Genomic DNA, 17,903 nt, shown 5'->3' with positions numbered 1-17,903 from the left:
AAAAGGCTAGGAAAACAACAGAAAGGGAATCTGCCACCTGGGCGACTGCCCTAAATGCAGATCAGTAATTGATTGATTCACCCTGTCGACCCTTTTCATGAATTTATTATATTCAATAATGGATTTTGGCTTATCTACTTTTTTTCCAAAATCTGTTTACAACCTCCTCTTTTGTGCTATTATGGATTGTATTATCATTCAAACTTCCATGTTGTCTTTCCACACACGGAGAAGAACTTCACATTTCCAACGAAACACATTTTCACCTCTCTTCAGTATTTTTTATGAAGTTTTCAATACTTGGAAAATGCCTCTATTCATATGAATAGTCCAACACACCCTAATTTACCTTTGGAGAAAGTTTTCTGCAATTTCTGTGCTATTTTAATGGTTATCCTGGTATGTATAATGCCAGAAGCCAAGATAAGGTTTAAAAACTGAAAATATGGTTTCCTCTAATCTCTTACCTTCTCCAGTATAAATCTCTGTGTTGCAAATATATCCTGTGGTGGCCTCATGTACCATCCTCACTAATATACCTTATCTCGTAAATTTTCCAGGATTGTAGGTCCTAAATCTAAGCTTGCCACACCATTGGATCATGGATTCTTCAAGAGAAAGCTGGTGCATAGGTTTATAGAGAGATTGAAACTTAGTCAAGTAAATAACTTAGGCCTAATTTTGCAGTCTGTCTGAATCATGGTCACCAGTCAAATGATCACTCAAATGCAAAAAAAATTCCAGATCTGTTCAAAACTATTTCAGCTCATAACTTCAGCAACTTGATGCACTGAAGAAGAAAATTGAAGAGTATTATATGAAAATCAGCACAGAGAAAACAAAGCCCATGGTGATATCAAGAAGAGAAAGACAAGAGAAAGGTAATGTGGAAATTGGTGGTCAAAGCCTTGAAATTAATGCAGAATACAAGGCTGCACATGAAGATTAGCAAGAGGGTGAAACAGGGCAATGCATTCTACCAGAGTGTAAGAAACCTTGTCTGGAATAAGGAAGTGTAAAGTGATTGTATACAAAATGTATTATGCATCCATATTGACCTATGTAGCTGAGGCTGGACAATGACAAAGATGGAGGAGAGTAGAATTCAAACCAGTGAAATTAAATACCTAAGGAGTGTGATAGGAAAGACAGATTGAGAAAAAAATATGTGAGAAATGATGTAATGGAAAACCTAAATGAGAGAATTGATGTGTGTAAACTAACAATGGAAATATCAAGTAAGACAAGTCAAAACCTACCCTGAAATGTTTTTGACACAATTGTTGTACTGTAAGAGGATAGAGTGCAGAGAATTAGCCTCCAGATTTAACTGCTTGGTTCTGAAATTGTACTTAGAATCCTGGTACGCAAGCATGTCGAGTGGCGCGCAGGACATCCCCGATCCAGCTCGGAGTTGTGGTGTGGTGGGCTGTATATGCATGCAGTCTTTCGACTTGCTCTGAAGCTGTATTGTTCCACTCGCTTGTCAGTCACTCACAAAAGTATAGCAGGAATGACAGGTATAAATTGAAATAACGATATTATTATTATTATATGCCTTTGCTGGCAGGACGTTGTGTTTACGGTGCACTATGTCTTCTGGTATGGGCTAGAGCAATATTGTTACTTTCATTGATCTGCCTCAGCTTTATCCTTGGCTTTGACAAGATGAAAGTGACTGAGGTATGAGTGATGCTAGTAATGCCATTCCTTATGCAGCCAGTCCCTGCTATGAATGGTGTGAAAATGTTGCTCATAGGGTCAGTTGGTGCATGCATTTCAGTGGGCTTGGCAGACTGATATGTAATAGCAACGGCTGGCTCGGTGAGGAAAGCAACGGGAAACTACCTCACTCCTCATTTCCCTAGTACGCCTCTTCAGTGATGCCTAGGCCATTTATGACAGCTGATGGCGGAGCTGTTGAGGATCCAACCAGCCTTCGGGCTGAGGACTAAACATACATACATAATTATTATTATTATTATTATTATTATTATTATTATTATCATCATCATCATCAAGCCATTCTAATTTTCCAGAGCGAGCGACTATCTTATCACCATAGTTTTCTATATGAACTATACAAACAAGTTTTTTGTACACCAAGAACAACAAATTAGAAATTCATTGTCGCACTGTTCTTCACACATCTCTTTCTTCACTGCACCTAAATGGGTTGGGAAAAAGGTATTGTTGTAAATAGCATGATAGGGTTAGTTAATGCAATTCGAGATGTAGAATGTGAAACTGCTCCCATTCCCATTCCTCTAAAAAACTAGAGAAATTGGCCCTTGTAGGTCGGTCTGTTGTGCTCATGTCGAGGAATGGTATTAATACTCATTAATACTCCATTGGGAGCTGCACCACCCCGGGATGAGGAAACTAGTCAAGAAATATTCACAGCTATTAATATAGCAGGAGGGATCATTAACAAAGTGATCACTTAATATCTCGTAACTCGGGCCAATATAGCCTACGCACTTTTGGAGAGAAGCAGGTTTTAAAATGTGGTAAAAACAATACAATCATACTGGTTGTTTTATTCGCCAACGTACCTAAATAATCATAATATTGATTTTATGTCCCCACTAACTAGTTTTACGGTTTTTGGAGATGCCTAACAGGAGGCAATGAACTTGCAAAATTAAACGTTATGATAATAAAACTCATTACTATAGATATCCAAGAATAAAAGGTAGGCTACTCCGGCGGTTAAAGCTTCCATTGGCTGGAGCGCTATGACGTCACACGATATGAACGATAGCGAGTAAGGTACACAGTCACAGTACCGCAAGCCTGTGAGTTCTCGTGCCTGTGAAACATCATCTCAATCTTTCATCAAATAATAGTCTGGTTTAGTCCGATTCGATAAGTAACGGTACTTCCAATATATTTTAGAGCTGAAAATGCGTTAAATTTCGTCACATGCTGAGCAGGTAGAACATCAACTATCAAATACATGACATATAATACGATTAAAATTAAAATATTGCCATGCAAGTCAAAATAATTAATTTATTTCCTGATGAAGTAAATATTTATATCAAATGGCATAGGAAAATATACATCATATCGATATCTTTATGGAATTATATTAAATTATTAAAACGTATGTGTCAGGAGACTTAATTACTTGATAAACCAGCACAAAGCTTAGTCTTCTTATTGGCATATTTTCTCAGTGCTAGTTCCTTACTCTTTGCATTAAAATGCCATATCCAAATAAATGTCCTGGTCCTTACGTAGAGACAAATTATTTTGTCGTGGACTGCTGGAAATTGACTTAATAATAGAAATAAGAGTTTTCATTACGTTTTTTCATCTGGATACAGTCTTACCGTGAAACACACCATCATATTCACACACACAGACAGAATGTTTAATAGTGACTCATGTACGATGACGGGCATGTTCTGGACTATTTGTACTTAAAAAATTGTATTTGTCCTCTACTGTGATTTTGCAATTTTTGCTGAATATTTATGTGGCTGAAATGAAGGTGGATAAGCTACATGGTCTCCTTTTTATAGGAGGAATGTGTCATGGCAATGAAACTCATAACTTGGATTTCATGCACTTAATAGTTTCTGTAAGAGATGTTGTTATGCAATTCAGTCATATACGATGTCTTTCATGGTAAAGACGAATTACTTCGCAATGCTGTCTGTCTTAATGGTAATGGCTTAGATGTGTAGAAAGTCATATTTTTTGTCTCTCTTTTCTTGTCTGATTGGATTTTGGTGCAAATCAGGTGATTGTCACAATCAAGTGATTTTCATTTGTCATATAAATACATATTTTGGCGGTTTGATGACAGCTGTAGGTGTGAAAAATCATCTTCAACTTCCAGAATGCGAACCAGTGTTCGCAAAACTGCTTTTTGGTATCATGCTGTTGATAAGTGGAATACCCTTTCTATACAATGAAGGTCATAGACCTCACCCTAACCGATCCGCTGTACTCGGCAACCCATTCACCCATGTAGAGACAGAAATAATCCGGAAAATCCCGTCCCAGCAGTGAGCTAAATACTTCTGGTAATCGCTCACTTGTCTTTGTTCAGATATTAGAACCCCAACCTCCTTTCACTTACACAAGCGTCAGTTTATAGTGAATCGTATCCCAGCACACATTCCAGTATGCCTAAGGAAACGTCTTCTACTAGTGTTAAGTTACAAAGCTTTGTTAAGAAATTTCGAGAAAAATATTTTTGTGCATGCGGTTTAGTTCTATTTTGCAAGTTGTGTGAAGTGAAAATCTTGGCTAAAAAAATGTTTTAATGTGCAACAACATTGCAACATGGCAAAACACAGCAGCAATGTCAAACAACATCACAGAGATGAGTTATTTATAAGGTTCAACCTATTCAGTACTAATTACGTGTTGTATACATGTTATTCACAACATTTAACATGGGACCGTTTTCTACATTTAAATGTCATCAGCCATAAAACAAATCACAGGCAAATGAGCAAGGACATACTAATTAAAACTGGTGTAGTTACACATTGAAATATGTACATTAAAAGTCTTTATACGTCCATTCACACCATATGTCAAACAAATTGTCAAAACAAAAGAGAAATGGCATAATAAAGCTGGTGCAGTGACACATTGAAGTATGTACATAGCCTCTCATTATCCCAAGATTAAAAGAAGGTTGTAGTCAAAGCATAAAAGTCTTTATACGCCCATTCACATCCCGTGTTAATTGAACAGCAAAAATCAGAACCGGCATAGTGACACACTGAGACATTTACATGGTCCTCTCACCAATCCAAGTCAATAGTATGCTCTTACGCACTTCCAAAGTTAAGTCATTAAAACGCCCATACACGCTATGTGTCAAACAAAACGTCAAGAACTTATTGGAATCACTTGGTATACAATTTTTTACACTGATTATATGAAGTTATAAGAGACAGTCAGTGGTAATAGGTTGTATGTCAGTATTTTTCTTACAGTACAGATGATCATAAATTTTTCTCGGCTCAATACGGAAACAACAAACTCATATCTTTGAAAAACAACATGTTGATAAGAAGAGGCGGCAATTGATATTCGATAAGGCTGTTAAATCTTCAGCGATGGACAGATGTTCGGATTTTTCAAAGGAACTTGGTGAAATGATGGTGTCTGCAAACATTCCTCCAACAAGGTGAACAATCCCGATTTCAAGAATTTCCTGGAAAAATACATTGAAAAATCTGTTCCTACAGAATGAATGCTGCAAAAAAACTATTTATCGCATTGCTATGAAGATACAGTAGAGTCTCGCTCATCCGACCTTCGCCTATCCGACATTCCGTGTTATCCGACACTGTTAGACTTAATTTCAACTTTTGGTGGAGACTAAATTCAGGCACACCCGCTGTGGAGGGTGCGACCATGAGACAAGCACTGGCCTGAACGCTGGCGGTAGGAGTGGGTATTTCTCAAGGACAGGTGCAGTGAGTCTTCAGTCACTGTAGTATTGGTTGGGTGCGGATGTTATAGTTTTCATATCCTCTGTGAGTGTGGCGAGTAAATGGAAGAAAGTGACTGTTTCTATGGAACACAAATTGAGTGCATTAAAGAGACTGGACAAAGGGGAAATTCTTCAAAATGTGGCTTCAGATTATGGTATTGGACGTGTTACAGTGGGAGACTGGAAAAAACAGAGGGAAGAAATTGAAAAGTTGTGCTCTACCAGAGCAGAGAAAAACAATGAAAAAATGTCAGTACGAAAAAAAGTGAAGCACTATTTCTTTGGTATCTCAACACCGGGAAAAGGGCCTGCCAATATCTGGCACCATTCTGCAGGAAAAGGCTTAATGAAGGGGACCCTAATTTTCCTGCCAGTGCTGGGTGGCGTGATCGGTGGCAAAAACGGTACGGTATTAGGTAGCTTAATATCTGTGGAGAAAAGTTTCTTTTCTTAAGACATCTGGGATGTTTTCGTTTAATACTGCATGTACTGTACAATTGAATTGGTAATTCAATAAATAGAGCACCGTAAAACATGTCATTATTTTAGCCTTCCGGTTTGTTTCAGTTCATTTTCAAAGTTATTCTGTATTATCCGACATTTTCGGTGATCCGACGCACTCCAGGTCCCGTTTACGTCGGATAATCGAGACTCTACTGTACTCTAAATCGAATATGACACAGTATAGCAGATTTGGGTATCTATTGATGAGACGATGGACACTGCAGGTAGATATATAGGGAATGTGGTTATTGGAACACTCCGTGCTGATCGCCCTGGGGATATTTTTCTACTAACCTAAGAAGTTTTAGGGAGAGCAAATCATTCGATTGCAATTCTTTTTGATAATGTACTAAAAATTTTGTGGCGGGATGAAATTAAGCGGGAAAACGTTCTTATCTTTGTTACGAATGCTGCTCCGTACATGATGAAAGCTGCTGAAGGCCTCAAGCTGTTTTATCCAAGAATGATTCACGTCACTTGCCTTGTGTGTGCTCTGCATAGGGTGGCAGAAGAAATTCGTGGAAATTTTTCTGAAGTCGATAAATTAATATCTAACATCAAACTTTTTTTTTTTTTGAAAGCACCACTGCGGGTTGCGACTTTCAAGGATTTAGCTCCTTTGACACCCCTCCCTCCACAGCCAGTTCTTACTACTCCACTATCAAAAACATTGTTAACGGCTTCAACAGAGATGATGCCTCTTCTATCAAGATTGCGCAGGAATTGTTTTCCATCAGTTTGCCAGAAAGTCTGGCATATATTAAGCCCTTAAGTGGGGAGCTCAGTACATACCGGCTCTCTCCCAGGTGGGGAGCTATTTGCCTGATTGGGGAAAATATTTAATTATTTGATTAAAAACAATCTTGGACTATAATGAATTATTGAAGGGTCCTAAGAGAAATATTTACTTGAATATAATGTATTTAATTGTTGGAAAATTCTATTATTGTAATTTCAGTACTTTGTGCAAGAATGTACTAAGTGCTTTCACGCTGATATCGAGGTTACTTCTTCTTAATAGCAAAGCTCTGGTTTTTGTTCATACAGTAACTTTTACCTGAATATTTCAGGAAGTTTACTAACAATCTTTGCCTGGAAATAAATGTTTTTGTATATGTAAATTGCAGATTTACAAAGTTCACATCTACTTAAGATTTTCAATAGAATGAATTATAATACTCGCAAAGTTTTCTGTTATATTGGTTAGTGCTGTCGAAGGATCAAGTTTACATAGCCTACCTACAATTCATAAGTGACATACACGGACTATATTACACTACAATACAGGTAATACTTACAGTATTCAGTGTTATGTCTTTTATAGCTGTTTATTATGATGCACACGGAAGCAGATCATGTTATATAACCTGTCTCAGAGTTGCATAATTTATGATCCCATTCTGAAACGCGATCGTTTTCTTGGTATGTAAACTTCAACACTAGCCACCCTTTCCATAGCAACAGGTTCTCATCAATTGACACTTTGTCATCAGGGGTATAAGCTTCGGAAAATTTTGCTAGCAGGTCGTCAAATACTGGATTTATCTTGTATATTTTGGGAGGAATTAGTCCATTATTCAGCTCATTGTCAGAGATATGTAAAAAGCTGTGGAGGAAAATCTAATAATAATAATAATAATAATGATAGTGATAATAATGTTATTAGCTGTACGTCCCACTAACTACCTTTACGGTTTCCGGAGAAGCTGAGGTGCTGGAATTTAGTCCTGCAGGAGTTCTTTTGCATGTCAGTAAATCTACTAACAAGAGGCCGACATATTTGAGCACCTTCAAATACCACCGGTCTGGGCCAGAATTGAACCTGTCAAGTTGGTGTCAGAAGGCGCCTCAACCATCTGAGCCACTCAGTCTGGCGAAAAAAAATCTCTCCTGTGTCATTAGCTCATAGAAAATAGAAAATAGGCGTTGTGATTAATCAAATGCGAGAAATATAGTATCCTAATTTAAGTTTCTGTACAATCCCCTGCGGCAACAGTATGGCGATAAGAAGCTTTATTTCATCCTCATTTGTTCGGACCCAGTCTTGATCTCGACTCCTTCGTTTCAACTTACTAAACTGGGTCTAATGTGCGATTTTCTGCTTGGCATCTTTTGTCTGTTCAGCTATGTTCTGGCATATATCATAAAAAAGTAATTAAAATATTTTGCTCAGTTTTGTTCTCCATAAAAACTCTCCCTTTACATCATGATGGAATTTTGGATCAAAGCAGGACCTTTTTTGTACATTTTCAGTATAAGTTGATGAACCCTGGTTGAATTGTAATCAGTATTATCATCACCACTGTCACTGTCATAATCGCTACTTGAACTGGAATCGAACATGTGCTGTCTCTTTTGCGACTGCTGAACATTCGCATCAGCTGGGCCCGAACCCTGTACATTCGAGCCTGCAGTACTTATTCCAGGTATGTTCCTGTCACTCATGAATTCCCCTTCAGCAGAACTTACTTCATTAATATTACTATTCTCCCCACTAAATTCCAACATTTCGTTTATCATGATCCGTAAATCATCTTCCTCTTAATGGTGGGGGCTGGTAATTCCTTTTAGACATTTTAGGGGAAAAAATGTAATTGAATAGAACCCTGGTCTCTGCAGTTTGGACGGAAATCATGAAATGAGCCTGTATTACGGAAGCGTGTGATAATAAATGTTGTGTAACTCACGGTAAACACACACTCCAGTCTTGAAAGAAAAACTCAAGACTGGGGATAATAAATCAGGCCACAGTTCTAAAATGTCATCAGGGAGGTCTGTTCACTAACATAATCTCTAGAAATCCCTTCTACAGCAATGTTATTACGTCCAACGGACGATTATCTAAAGCTTCAGCGCGAAGCCATTATGCCTTAGGTCGTTCTTGCCCAGACATAAGCTGTGCTCTTTATGTTGCAACTCATGGGTGACACATTGGTATTGGGAGAACATAGTTGAAAATATTCACATCAGAGGGCAGACTTATCCAGAATACGCTGCTGAAAATGAAATAAACCTCTGCAGACAGGCAAGTGAGAAAAAAATGTAATTTGAATCGGTTGATATATCCGCATTGCCTGCCAGGCAAGCGACTTGCAGCCGTGGATCTCACCGCATTGCCCACCGAATGGGTTAAGTTGAACTTTGGAATTATATAAAATGCAATTACTTGCTGGCTTAGAAATTCATGCAAGTATTGACATTGTGAGAAGTGTTGAACTTTCGGTACAACAATCACATGGAATCGTTAGTGCCAGTGTAAAATGGAAACTTCAAAATGTGCTGAATTGAAATGATTGTTTTCATCGTGTGTGCAAGATAAATGATCTTAGAGGAGAAGGTACCAATACACTTCAAGATGAGTGCATACTCGACAGCAGTGATTTAACATTATTTAAATATTCACCAATAATGTCTTGTGACGTAGAAAGGAGCTTCTCTTCTTACAAGAATGTGTTAAGTGATAATCGGAGGTCTTTCGCGCCTGATGCTTTGCAGATGAATCTTATCATACATTTCAATTCCACCTGCGGGGAAGAATGAAAAAGTCATGTGAGTTTGCACTATAGGTTCTGACGCCTTACCGTAATGTATTGAAAGACGTCTACTTAATTGGTTTCTTGGCGCTCATTTTAAACTTTAACGCATTTGAATAATGTTAATGAAATCTGGGCTTAAACGTTCTAAAATTTATATATTTTTAAATAGATTGATTTCTAGTTTTCTTGTATTTCAAACCACCAATGCAAGTTGCAAACATGTTTTGACCTTTAAAATGTTGTGTGATCTGATAATCTTAGTGAACTTAGTACTTTATAGGTATGTGTTCACAAAAGTTTGATAAGTGAATCAAGGTTAATAGACTGTGAATAATTGCTGCACATTTATATTCAGAAAACTAAAAGTAAGAATAAAGAATTTAGTTAACAATATATGTCAGAGGAATTGCAGTTTTGATTTATAATTTATTTTAAAATGGGCATATTTTGTTTAACCATTTTCATTTCATATTTTGTCACTTTTGAGGTCATATTTTGTCACTTTTGAGGTCATGATTGCTTGCTTATTTGGGCTTTTTTTAGCCCTAGTAATGTACTATGTATCTGTACAGCGTGTACAATTACCTATCAAGTGAGATTTTAGCTGAGTGATAATGCTGAAGGACTATGGAATTTATAACCAGTAAATTAAATTCATGTAAGATGCAAATATATACGGTGTAAATAAATGTAAAACAAAATAAGAGAAGATAGGTGAATTGTAGGCTATGCAGGATGAGAGAGAAGAGATAAAAGAAAAATGAATCGGTTATTCACTAATTTCATTTTCCCCCATCTAAAACGCCTACTATCCAGGCATTTCCTGCAAGTATGACATCATAGATGTGCCGGCACATTCTGGCTTCTTCCCTCATTGCTGTTCTGTTCTCACGTAGGCTCTGTCCGCAAATCAAGGTTAAAATCATCAATTTGCATGGGAATTAACCCAGATCCTCCCGGTAAGAGTGAGAATTTACAAGAAATAAAAATTCATTTTTAGCCTGTATTGTCGACCTTAACAAGTATTGTGGTACTTTGAAGAGCTTGTTTTGCAATACATATTGAATTTATTCCTTTCAGAATAACATTAAATCATGGTAAATGCACATTGTACATGATTCGTTCAACATGCAGTATAACTCAAGGCAGCACACAGGCTGATATGAGACCAGCGAGCATACTTCATTTCTAATGTCTTTATGAAACTAAGCCTGGCATTCAGCTTGCAAAACTTTTAAGAGAAGTTCCCCCCTCGAATATAGTCCAATCAGCCTTCATTGAAAGTGTTGAACTAACCGCTATTTTATATGTTATTACATACAACATAAAGATTTTTTCAACTATAGTCCATTAATGTCAGATCTCAGTTTAGCACTGCATTGTATTTTCATACATGTAAAACATGTGTTATGGACGTTGTGATTTTTATAATGGTGTTTTTTTTTTTTGCTAGACTCCACTGTTTTAATTTCTAGATGCACCGAGCTCGATAGCTGCAGTCGCTTAAGTGCGGCCAGTATCCAGTATTTGGGAGATAGTGGGTTCGAACCCCATTGTCGGCAGCCCTGAAGGTGTCTTTCCGTGGTTTCCCATTTTCATACCAGGCAAATGCTGGGGATATACCCTAATTAAGGCCACGGCCACTTCCCACTCTTAGCCCTTTCCTGTTCCATCGTCCCATAAGACCTATCTGTGTCGGTGCAGTGTAAAGCAGCTTGTAAAAAAAAAAGTCTAGACACATGCATAATACTGTGATATTTAACACGTTGAGTGCCAGACCGAATTTAATAGGATTGCCATCTAGTGCCATGAGCTAATAACATCGAGTTACTCCCTGGTGCTAAAACGTTCACAGGCTTAACCAAGCAAATGATCGCTGAAATTAGGATGTATTTATGATATATTAGGTTAACTTATTATGTATATTAGGTAAAATATTGCGACCCCATATGGGGTCATATTGGTCATTACGAATTGTACACATACATGTGCCCCCATATGGGGTCGTACTTATACAGTAGTTACTGTCCTGACGCTCGGTCATACTTGCATTTTCCTTTGCAGGGACGCGTTATGTGCTGTTGATTTTGAGAGATATGTTAGCTTGTTCATAATGGAGCCATAAAAATGTACGATCCCCGATTTTAGGTCAGGAAATGTTTGTGTAAAATGTAGTTACATAATGTAGTGAAAATCATGTGAATGTGGTAAATTAGGATGTAACAGAACAATATTATAAGAAGAATTAGTAGTTACATAATATTGAATAAGTACCATATATAATTTTGTTTGTAAAACTTTTAATTTGAGTAAGAGAACCTAGCAGTGATGATTGTGCAACATGGGAAATCAGTGAATATATCATTGAATACGGTCATAATTGTTGCTACAGCTGGCTTGGTAACCCGGAGTATAGTGAAGTTGTGAATACTGAAGACTGTAATTCATCAATGTGGATGAACGTGCGAGATCGCTATTTGCTCTGTACTGGGTTCAAAATCACTGTAACTGTATACTTCGTCCATATCATCATTGTTCGACTTGTTCGATATATTGTCCAGACTGTCTGCACTAGGTCTTTTACTGCTCAATTTACTCGTAACGACTTAAAAAAAGAAAAGGAAACTCAGAGCACTGCACACTTACATAAAAAATACGCGCGTGAGATAGACAGTCACTTTGTCAACCTACAAAGCACTCTTTTTGTATCCATATAGGGTCGCGCCAAAACAGGAATCGAGGAATGGAAGGTGGACTATGCACGTACTTATATAGTCGACCAGCAGATGGCAGGAAGATAATGTATACATATTTGAAACACATACTTACTGCGCATCCAAATGAGTTCGCACTGTTCTCGATTTACAACGAACGTACAACCCCATATGGGGACGTGAAGTTCAAAAACTTGACTACTCTCACGTACCCATATGGGGTCGCATGGCACTCAACGTGTTAATGATAGATTTTGATCAGAGCACATAGACAACACCAGATACCAAGAATATCCAGTGTCTTTCAAAGTTTAACTGTATATCCTTGTCTTCGTTTCGTTTTTATGGACTTTGATGGCTGAAGATGTTCTCTAATGAGGACGAAACATGTACCATGATTTGTTATAAGTTTATTTGTAATGTAATGGTGGTAATCTGAAGGACCATAACACTTAATAAGAACCAGGCTGTGGTATCGGCATAAAATAGCTATGTTTAGCAAAAAGGTAGCATTTCCCTACAATTTTCAAATGTAAGTGTGTTATATCCAGAAGAACAGGTAAATTAGAAATGTATTATTTTCCAGCAAAGTTGGAGAACCCTTAATCTCATGGAATGACTCTTATAGTGGTACAGCTAACTCCTCACCTTCTCCTGTTCTTTCTTCTTCCTCCTCTGATTCACTTTCTGTGATGAATGGCTAGTTATTCCACTTAAGAAACACCTCTCACCTCATTATTGTAGAACTCAACAATCTTCTCAGTGCGTTTCACTTCATTTTTCCATATCTCTGCTGTCACCTGTAAGATATATTGAAGGATCACTACCTGGCGACTATATGATAAACTCCACTTGCCTATATCCAGTAAATAACATTTCCACTTGGCCTACCTGTTCGAGAAATTCTTTCCGCACAGCTCTAGCGTGGTCCAATCCAGGCTAGATCTTGAAGCCACTGTTTTGTTACAATACTGCTTCGCCACATGGCGTTGAAAAATGAGTGATATGGAGGAAGTCGTAGGACAGTATGGCCTTCATTGTGCAGCATCTCTTCAGCAATATACCTGGTTTAAAAAACAAGAAACAAAAAAACAAAACAAATATTGTTATCCATACATGAAAGTAAACAACATTACCTAAACTTATGTTTAGATGCTACTGTAACTCTTGAAGTGACTTCGATTCATATGACACAACCTTTGCAGCTCATCTTTCGTTACATATTCTGGTGGAGACACCCCATTCTGCCTTAACCATGACTATAAATTAAAGAAGAAATTAAAATTAAATTCTGTAACATCATTAAATACCATTCAGTACAAGAAAATATTCAATATGGTATAATTACCACTAATTGATCCTTCCTCCATTTCGTTGTTGGTTGATGCTCCACAATCTTACAGATATGCTGCATTATCAATCACAATAACACAGGGTCCTGTATTTCTTAATGCTGTGATTGTGTTTCCACCCACATCTGAAATTTCTCACTGTTCGTAGCACCATGATAATCTTGATTTCTTTTAAAGTTTGTGGCAAATGTCAAATCAGCATCTGTAAGAGTTTTGAGTTTTAGCATAAAGTTATTTCTTCTGAAAAGGTATTCCCTAAAAATATGAGATCACCCTCTTCAGGGATATTAAGAGACAAAAATTGTGATTTCTGTTGAATTATCAAGAAAGCAGTCTGCTTTTAAGTGAAAATAACTACAGTGCAGCAAAGTCACCTGATGATGAAGTCAATGAATTACTACTTACACTGCTTTATCCTAACATCTGTCATGTATGTATTTCCATTAGTATATCTAGATTAGGAGTCCATGATCAATTTGTATTAATGACATAACTAAAAACACTATTTTTAATACCTTAGAACAAATATAATTGCTGTGAACACTGAACCTATATCAGGCACTAAAGCAGCTTTGAAGGTGTCAGTCAGCTATCATGCACTGATTCAGGTTGAGATTGTCAAATACAGAACAATAATAAATAGGCCTACAGTACAAGTAATTTGCTGATACCAATATCCAGTAATATTACATGAAAATACACTGGAGAAGTTTTAATTGAAGTACCTCTCTAAAGTTAATCATTGGCTTAAAGTGAATACCTGCAGGTCTTTTTAATAATCAAGAGACCCCTTAACAGTGGAGAAGTCAAAATAAAGAACCACAGAACCACTTCCTATATTGTGCCAGTCAATTTCAATCAATCAGTCAAGCAATCAATCACCACTGATCTGCACTTAGGACAGTTGCCCAGGTGGCAGATTTTGTTTACTCAGTCTTTTCTTCATAAATTGCAAAGAAATTAGAAATTTATTGAACATATCCCTTGGTAAATTATTCCAATCCTAATTCCTCTTCTTAAACAAATATTTGCCTCAAATTGTACCCTTAAATTCCAACTTTATCATTGTTCTGTGATCTTGCCTACTTTTAAAACACCACTCAAACTTATTTGTCTACCACTGTAATTCCACATCACTTCTCCACCTACAGCTGGGAACATCACCAGTTAGTCAAGCAGCTCACCTCCTTTCTCCAAAGTCTTACCAGTCCAAAATCTGCAACATTTTTGTAACGCTACTCTTCTGTCAGAAATCACCCAGAACAAATTTTGCTGCTTTCCTTTGAATTTTTTCCAGTTCTCGAATCAAGTAATCTAGGTGAGGGTCCCATACACTGGAACTATACTCAGTTAGGGTCTTACCAGAGACATACGTGCCCTCCCCTTTCCATCCTTACTACAACCCCTAAATACCCCTCATAACCATGTGAAGAGAGATCAGCTCACTATAATAAGATCATGACCGAACTCGATAGCTGCAGTCGCTTAAGTGCGGCCGGTATCCATTATTCGGGAGATAGTAGGTTTGAACCCCACTGTCGGCAGGCCTGAAAATTGTTTTCCGTGGTTTCCCATTTTCACACCAGGCAAATGCTGGGGCTGTACCTTAATTAAGGCCACGGCCGCTTCCTCCCCACTCCTAGCCCTTTCCTGTCCCATTGTCGCCATAAGATGTATTTGTGTCGGTGCAACGTAAAGCAACTAGCAAAAAAATAAAAAATAAAAAAAAGAATATGAAGTAAAATAAAGAAAGAACATACCAGGTACAAAGCAATCTTTCATTCCAGCATGAACAATAACCAGTCTTTCTCCCTCAGATATAGGTCGACGAATTACTCCTGGAACATCATGTCCAGATTTGTGTGGTTTATTCCAGGGGTATGTGGGTGACCCTGAAAGAGAAATGCACATTTTAAACCATAGACACCTGATGAAGATAAATTATTCTATGATTTTTATATAAAATATATAACTTACATTCATCATTCATAAAAATCCAAGCCTCGTTCAAGAAAACAACAGGTTTTGGGTTCTTGCTGTCCTTACTTTGCATGTATTCCCACAGAGAACAGGATCTCTTAAAACAAATGTGTTCATTTTCTCTTAACATATGCATAGGGATCCCCTTTACTCCACACAAATCCCATGGCCTTCAGAATTCTTCTTAATGATGTTTCTGACCCCTTGTACAAATAAGTGTCATAATTTGCTTTCATGTGGTCGAAAACTTTTCTTACAGTTACAACTTCTCCTCTGGGGAGAGAGAACAGTATTTATTACAAGAGTCTCAAAAGAGCTGTATGTCGATACGTGCACAAAACATTTCTGGGGGGTTATCTTGCCTGCGTGCCATTTTCTGTAAATAATGTTGCAGTAGATTCCTTCTGATTTTACCTTTACCTTTATGTAATGTATCATAAATAAACCTTGCTATCACTTCCTTAGAATAACTGTCTATGCTAGTCACTAGATGCTAACGCTCCTGGTGTTAACCTGGGGTAGAAAATTCAACTCCCTTCTTGAAATTTCCTATTACTTTTTGGACTGAAGAGAAACCTCACTGTAATAATACACACAAGCAAATATATTACATACACACGTCATCAGTCAATATGAATACACAAAGGTTAAGTCCGCAAACTGTATCAAAGTTGAGACAAGACATGATTAGGTTAGGTTCATAATGAAACATTCCTCCATTTCAATTGATTGTCGTTATGTCAGAAACTTGTCATAGAAACATGATTAGAATAAACACCCCAGTTAATTTTGTAACTCTTGTCATTAGGTTCGTATCACTACGACTTATGCCTTCATCTCTTTGAGATTCAATTGCTCGTAGCAATCATCTCTTGACCTGATTTTTGTAAAGGACGCAACATTGCTTTCCTTTTCGGAATAATTCTTGCAAATTTTTCTTGCTTCTTAGACATCCCAATCGAATTCTGTATGTATTGGACGAAACAGGACCGTAATTAGTAAAATGCTGTGTTCATCATTTCACACACTCTGTTATGAAATGCATTATTCAAACATGTCGCAATTCTGTTTACCTGGTATTAGCCAAACAAATTTACAGTACCACAGAAAAAGAAAATATGCTTTAAATATACCCGTTAATGTATCACTAGTGACTTTAACAGTGTTGCAGTGGCAATACGTTATTCTGGCAAAAACCATGTTTGTACGTTGCCAACGTGCCAGATTAACAGTATCTCTAAGATGACGTATCGGCAAGTAGGGTCCCTGAACTGTATGGTTAGCGACACTGAAATCCAACCCAACGGTTGGAAATGTAACTATAAATCACTACCTTCAACATTAACAGGGGAGAAAGAGTAAGGTTTCACCCTTAATGTATCAGCTTATGTGCTCAGGGGTATACTATGGAACACCTGCTTGTAATAATCAAAAATGAATACCTGATTTTGGAAAGAGGAATAACTAGTTTCTGATATTTGTAGATCGTTGTATTTATTTCTTTGTAACTGAACACTATGAAACTCTATTGACTTTGTTATATTATTTTTAGTTCGATTTCTGTCTCAAGATTCTCTAGTAATACGCAGGGCAATATTGCTTTATATTGGTGGATACATGAATATCTTTACATTACAAATTCAGTGCTTCAAAAATTTTAGTTTGCTTCTACATAGTTCCTAAGTTGTCAGGATTTGGGTTAGCGGGACTCTGATTTCTCTCATTGCACACAGTTTTCTAACTTGCTGAACATAATTTTTGTAGAAATCATCTGTGAAAGTGCAGACGACCCATTCATTAAACGTTGAGCAGCCAGGATCTACTTCCGTGGGAACGATCAGACCAGAAGCAGATACAAGCTTGTCAAATGACTTCTTTATTTTTCGAAGATCGGAAGTTGTAAATGCCCCTGGACCAGGTGAGTTGTCAAGACTTTATTTTTTAATAATTTTTAGTGTGTTTGCAGGGATTTATTGTTGTTATTAAAAACTTTTTCTTGCAGACTAGCCTTAAAAACCAAAGACAGTAAAGTACTAATCATTACTTCATTGCTTCTTAATATCTATATTCTTTGGCTACAGAAAAGTAATTTTTAAAATTCTCACATAAAATTGATAAAATGCTCCCATGCTTAGTTCATTCATTGAATTGTCTGTAGTAACATGGCATTTTTGTATGCTGGACATAGCATTATTTTTGCATTATTGATGTTCAACAGTGTGACAACATTTAGTAGAAAAGGAAAAATAAGTAACTAGTAGAAAGAGAATCTTGTATCTTAATACGTGGGCTTTCACGACTACTAAATGACATTATGATAATTATTTGGGGATATTAGGTCGTGCAATAT

General features: G+C 37.1%; 1 protein-coding gene across 4 annotated transcripts in view; it reads left to right on the top strand.

The window, feature by feature from the left end:
• Nucleotides 1-17,903, top strand: part of LOC136880908 (S-phase kinase-associated protein 2) — a 222,731-nt gene that overhangs the window by 19,853 nt on the left and 184,975 nt on the right. For all 4 annotated transcript variants that reach the window (XM_067153445.2, XM_067153439.2, XM_067153452.2 and 1 more), the window contains one exon: nt 17,318-17,471. In XM_067153445.2, the coding sequence (XP_067009546.1) occupies nt 17,318-17,471 (154 nt within the window). The remainder of the gene's footprint in view (nt 1-17,317; nt 17,472-17,903) is intronic.

This window comes from Anabrus simplex, chromosome 1 (assembly GCF_040414725.1).
Source record: "Anabrus simplex isolate iqAnaSimp1 chromosome 1, ASM4041472v1, whole genome shotgun sequence".
Taxonomy (NCBI): domain Eukaryota; kingdom Metazoa; phylum Arthropoda; class Insecta; order Orthoptera; family Tettigoniidae; genus Anabrus; species Anabrus simplex.
This window is presented reverse-complemented; position numbering and strand designations above follow the sequence as displayed.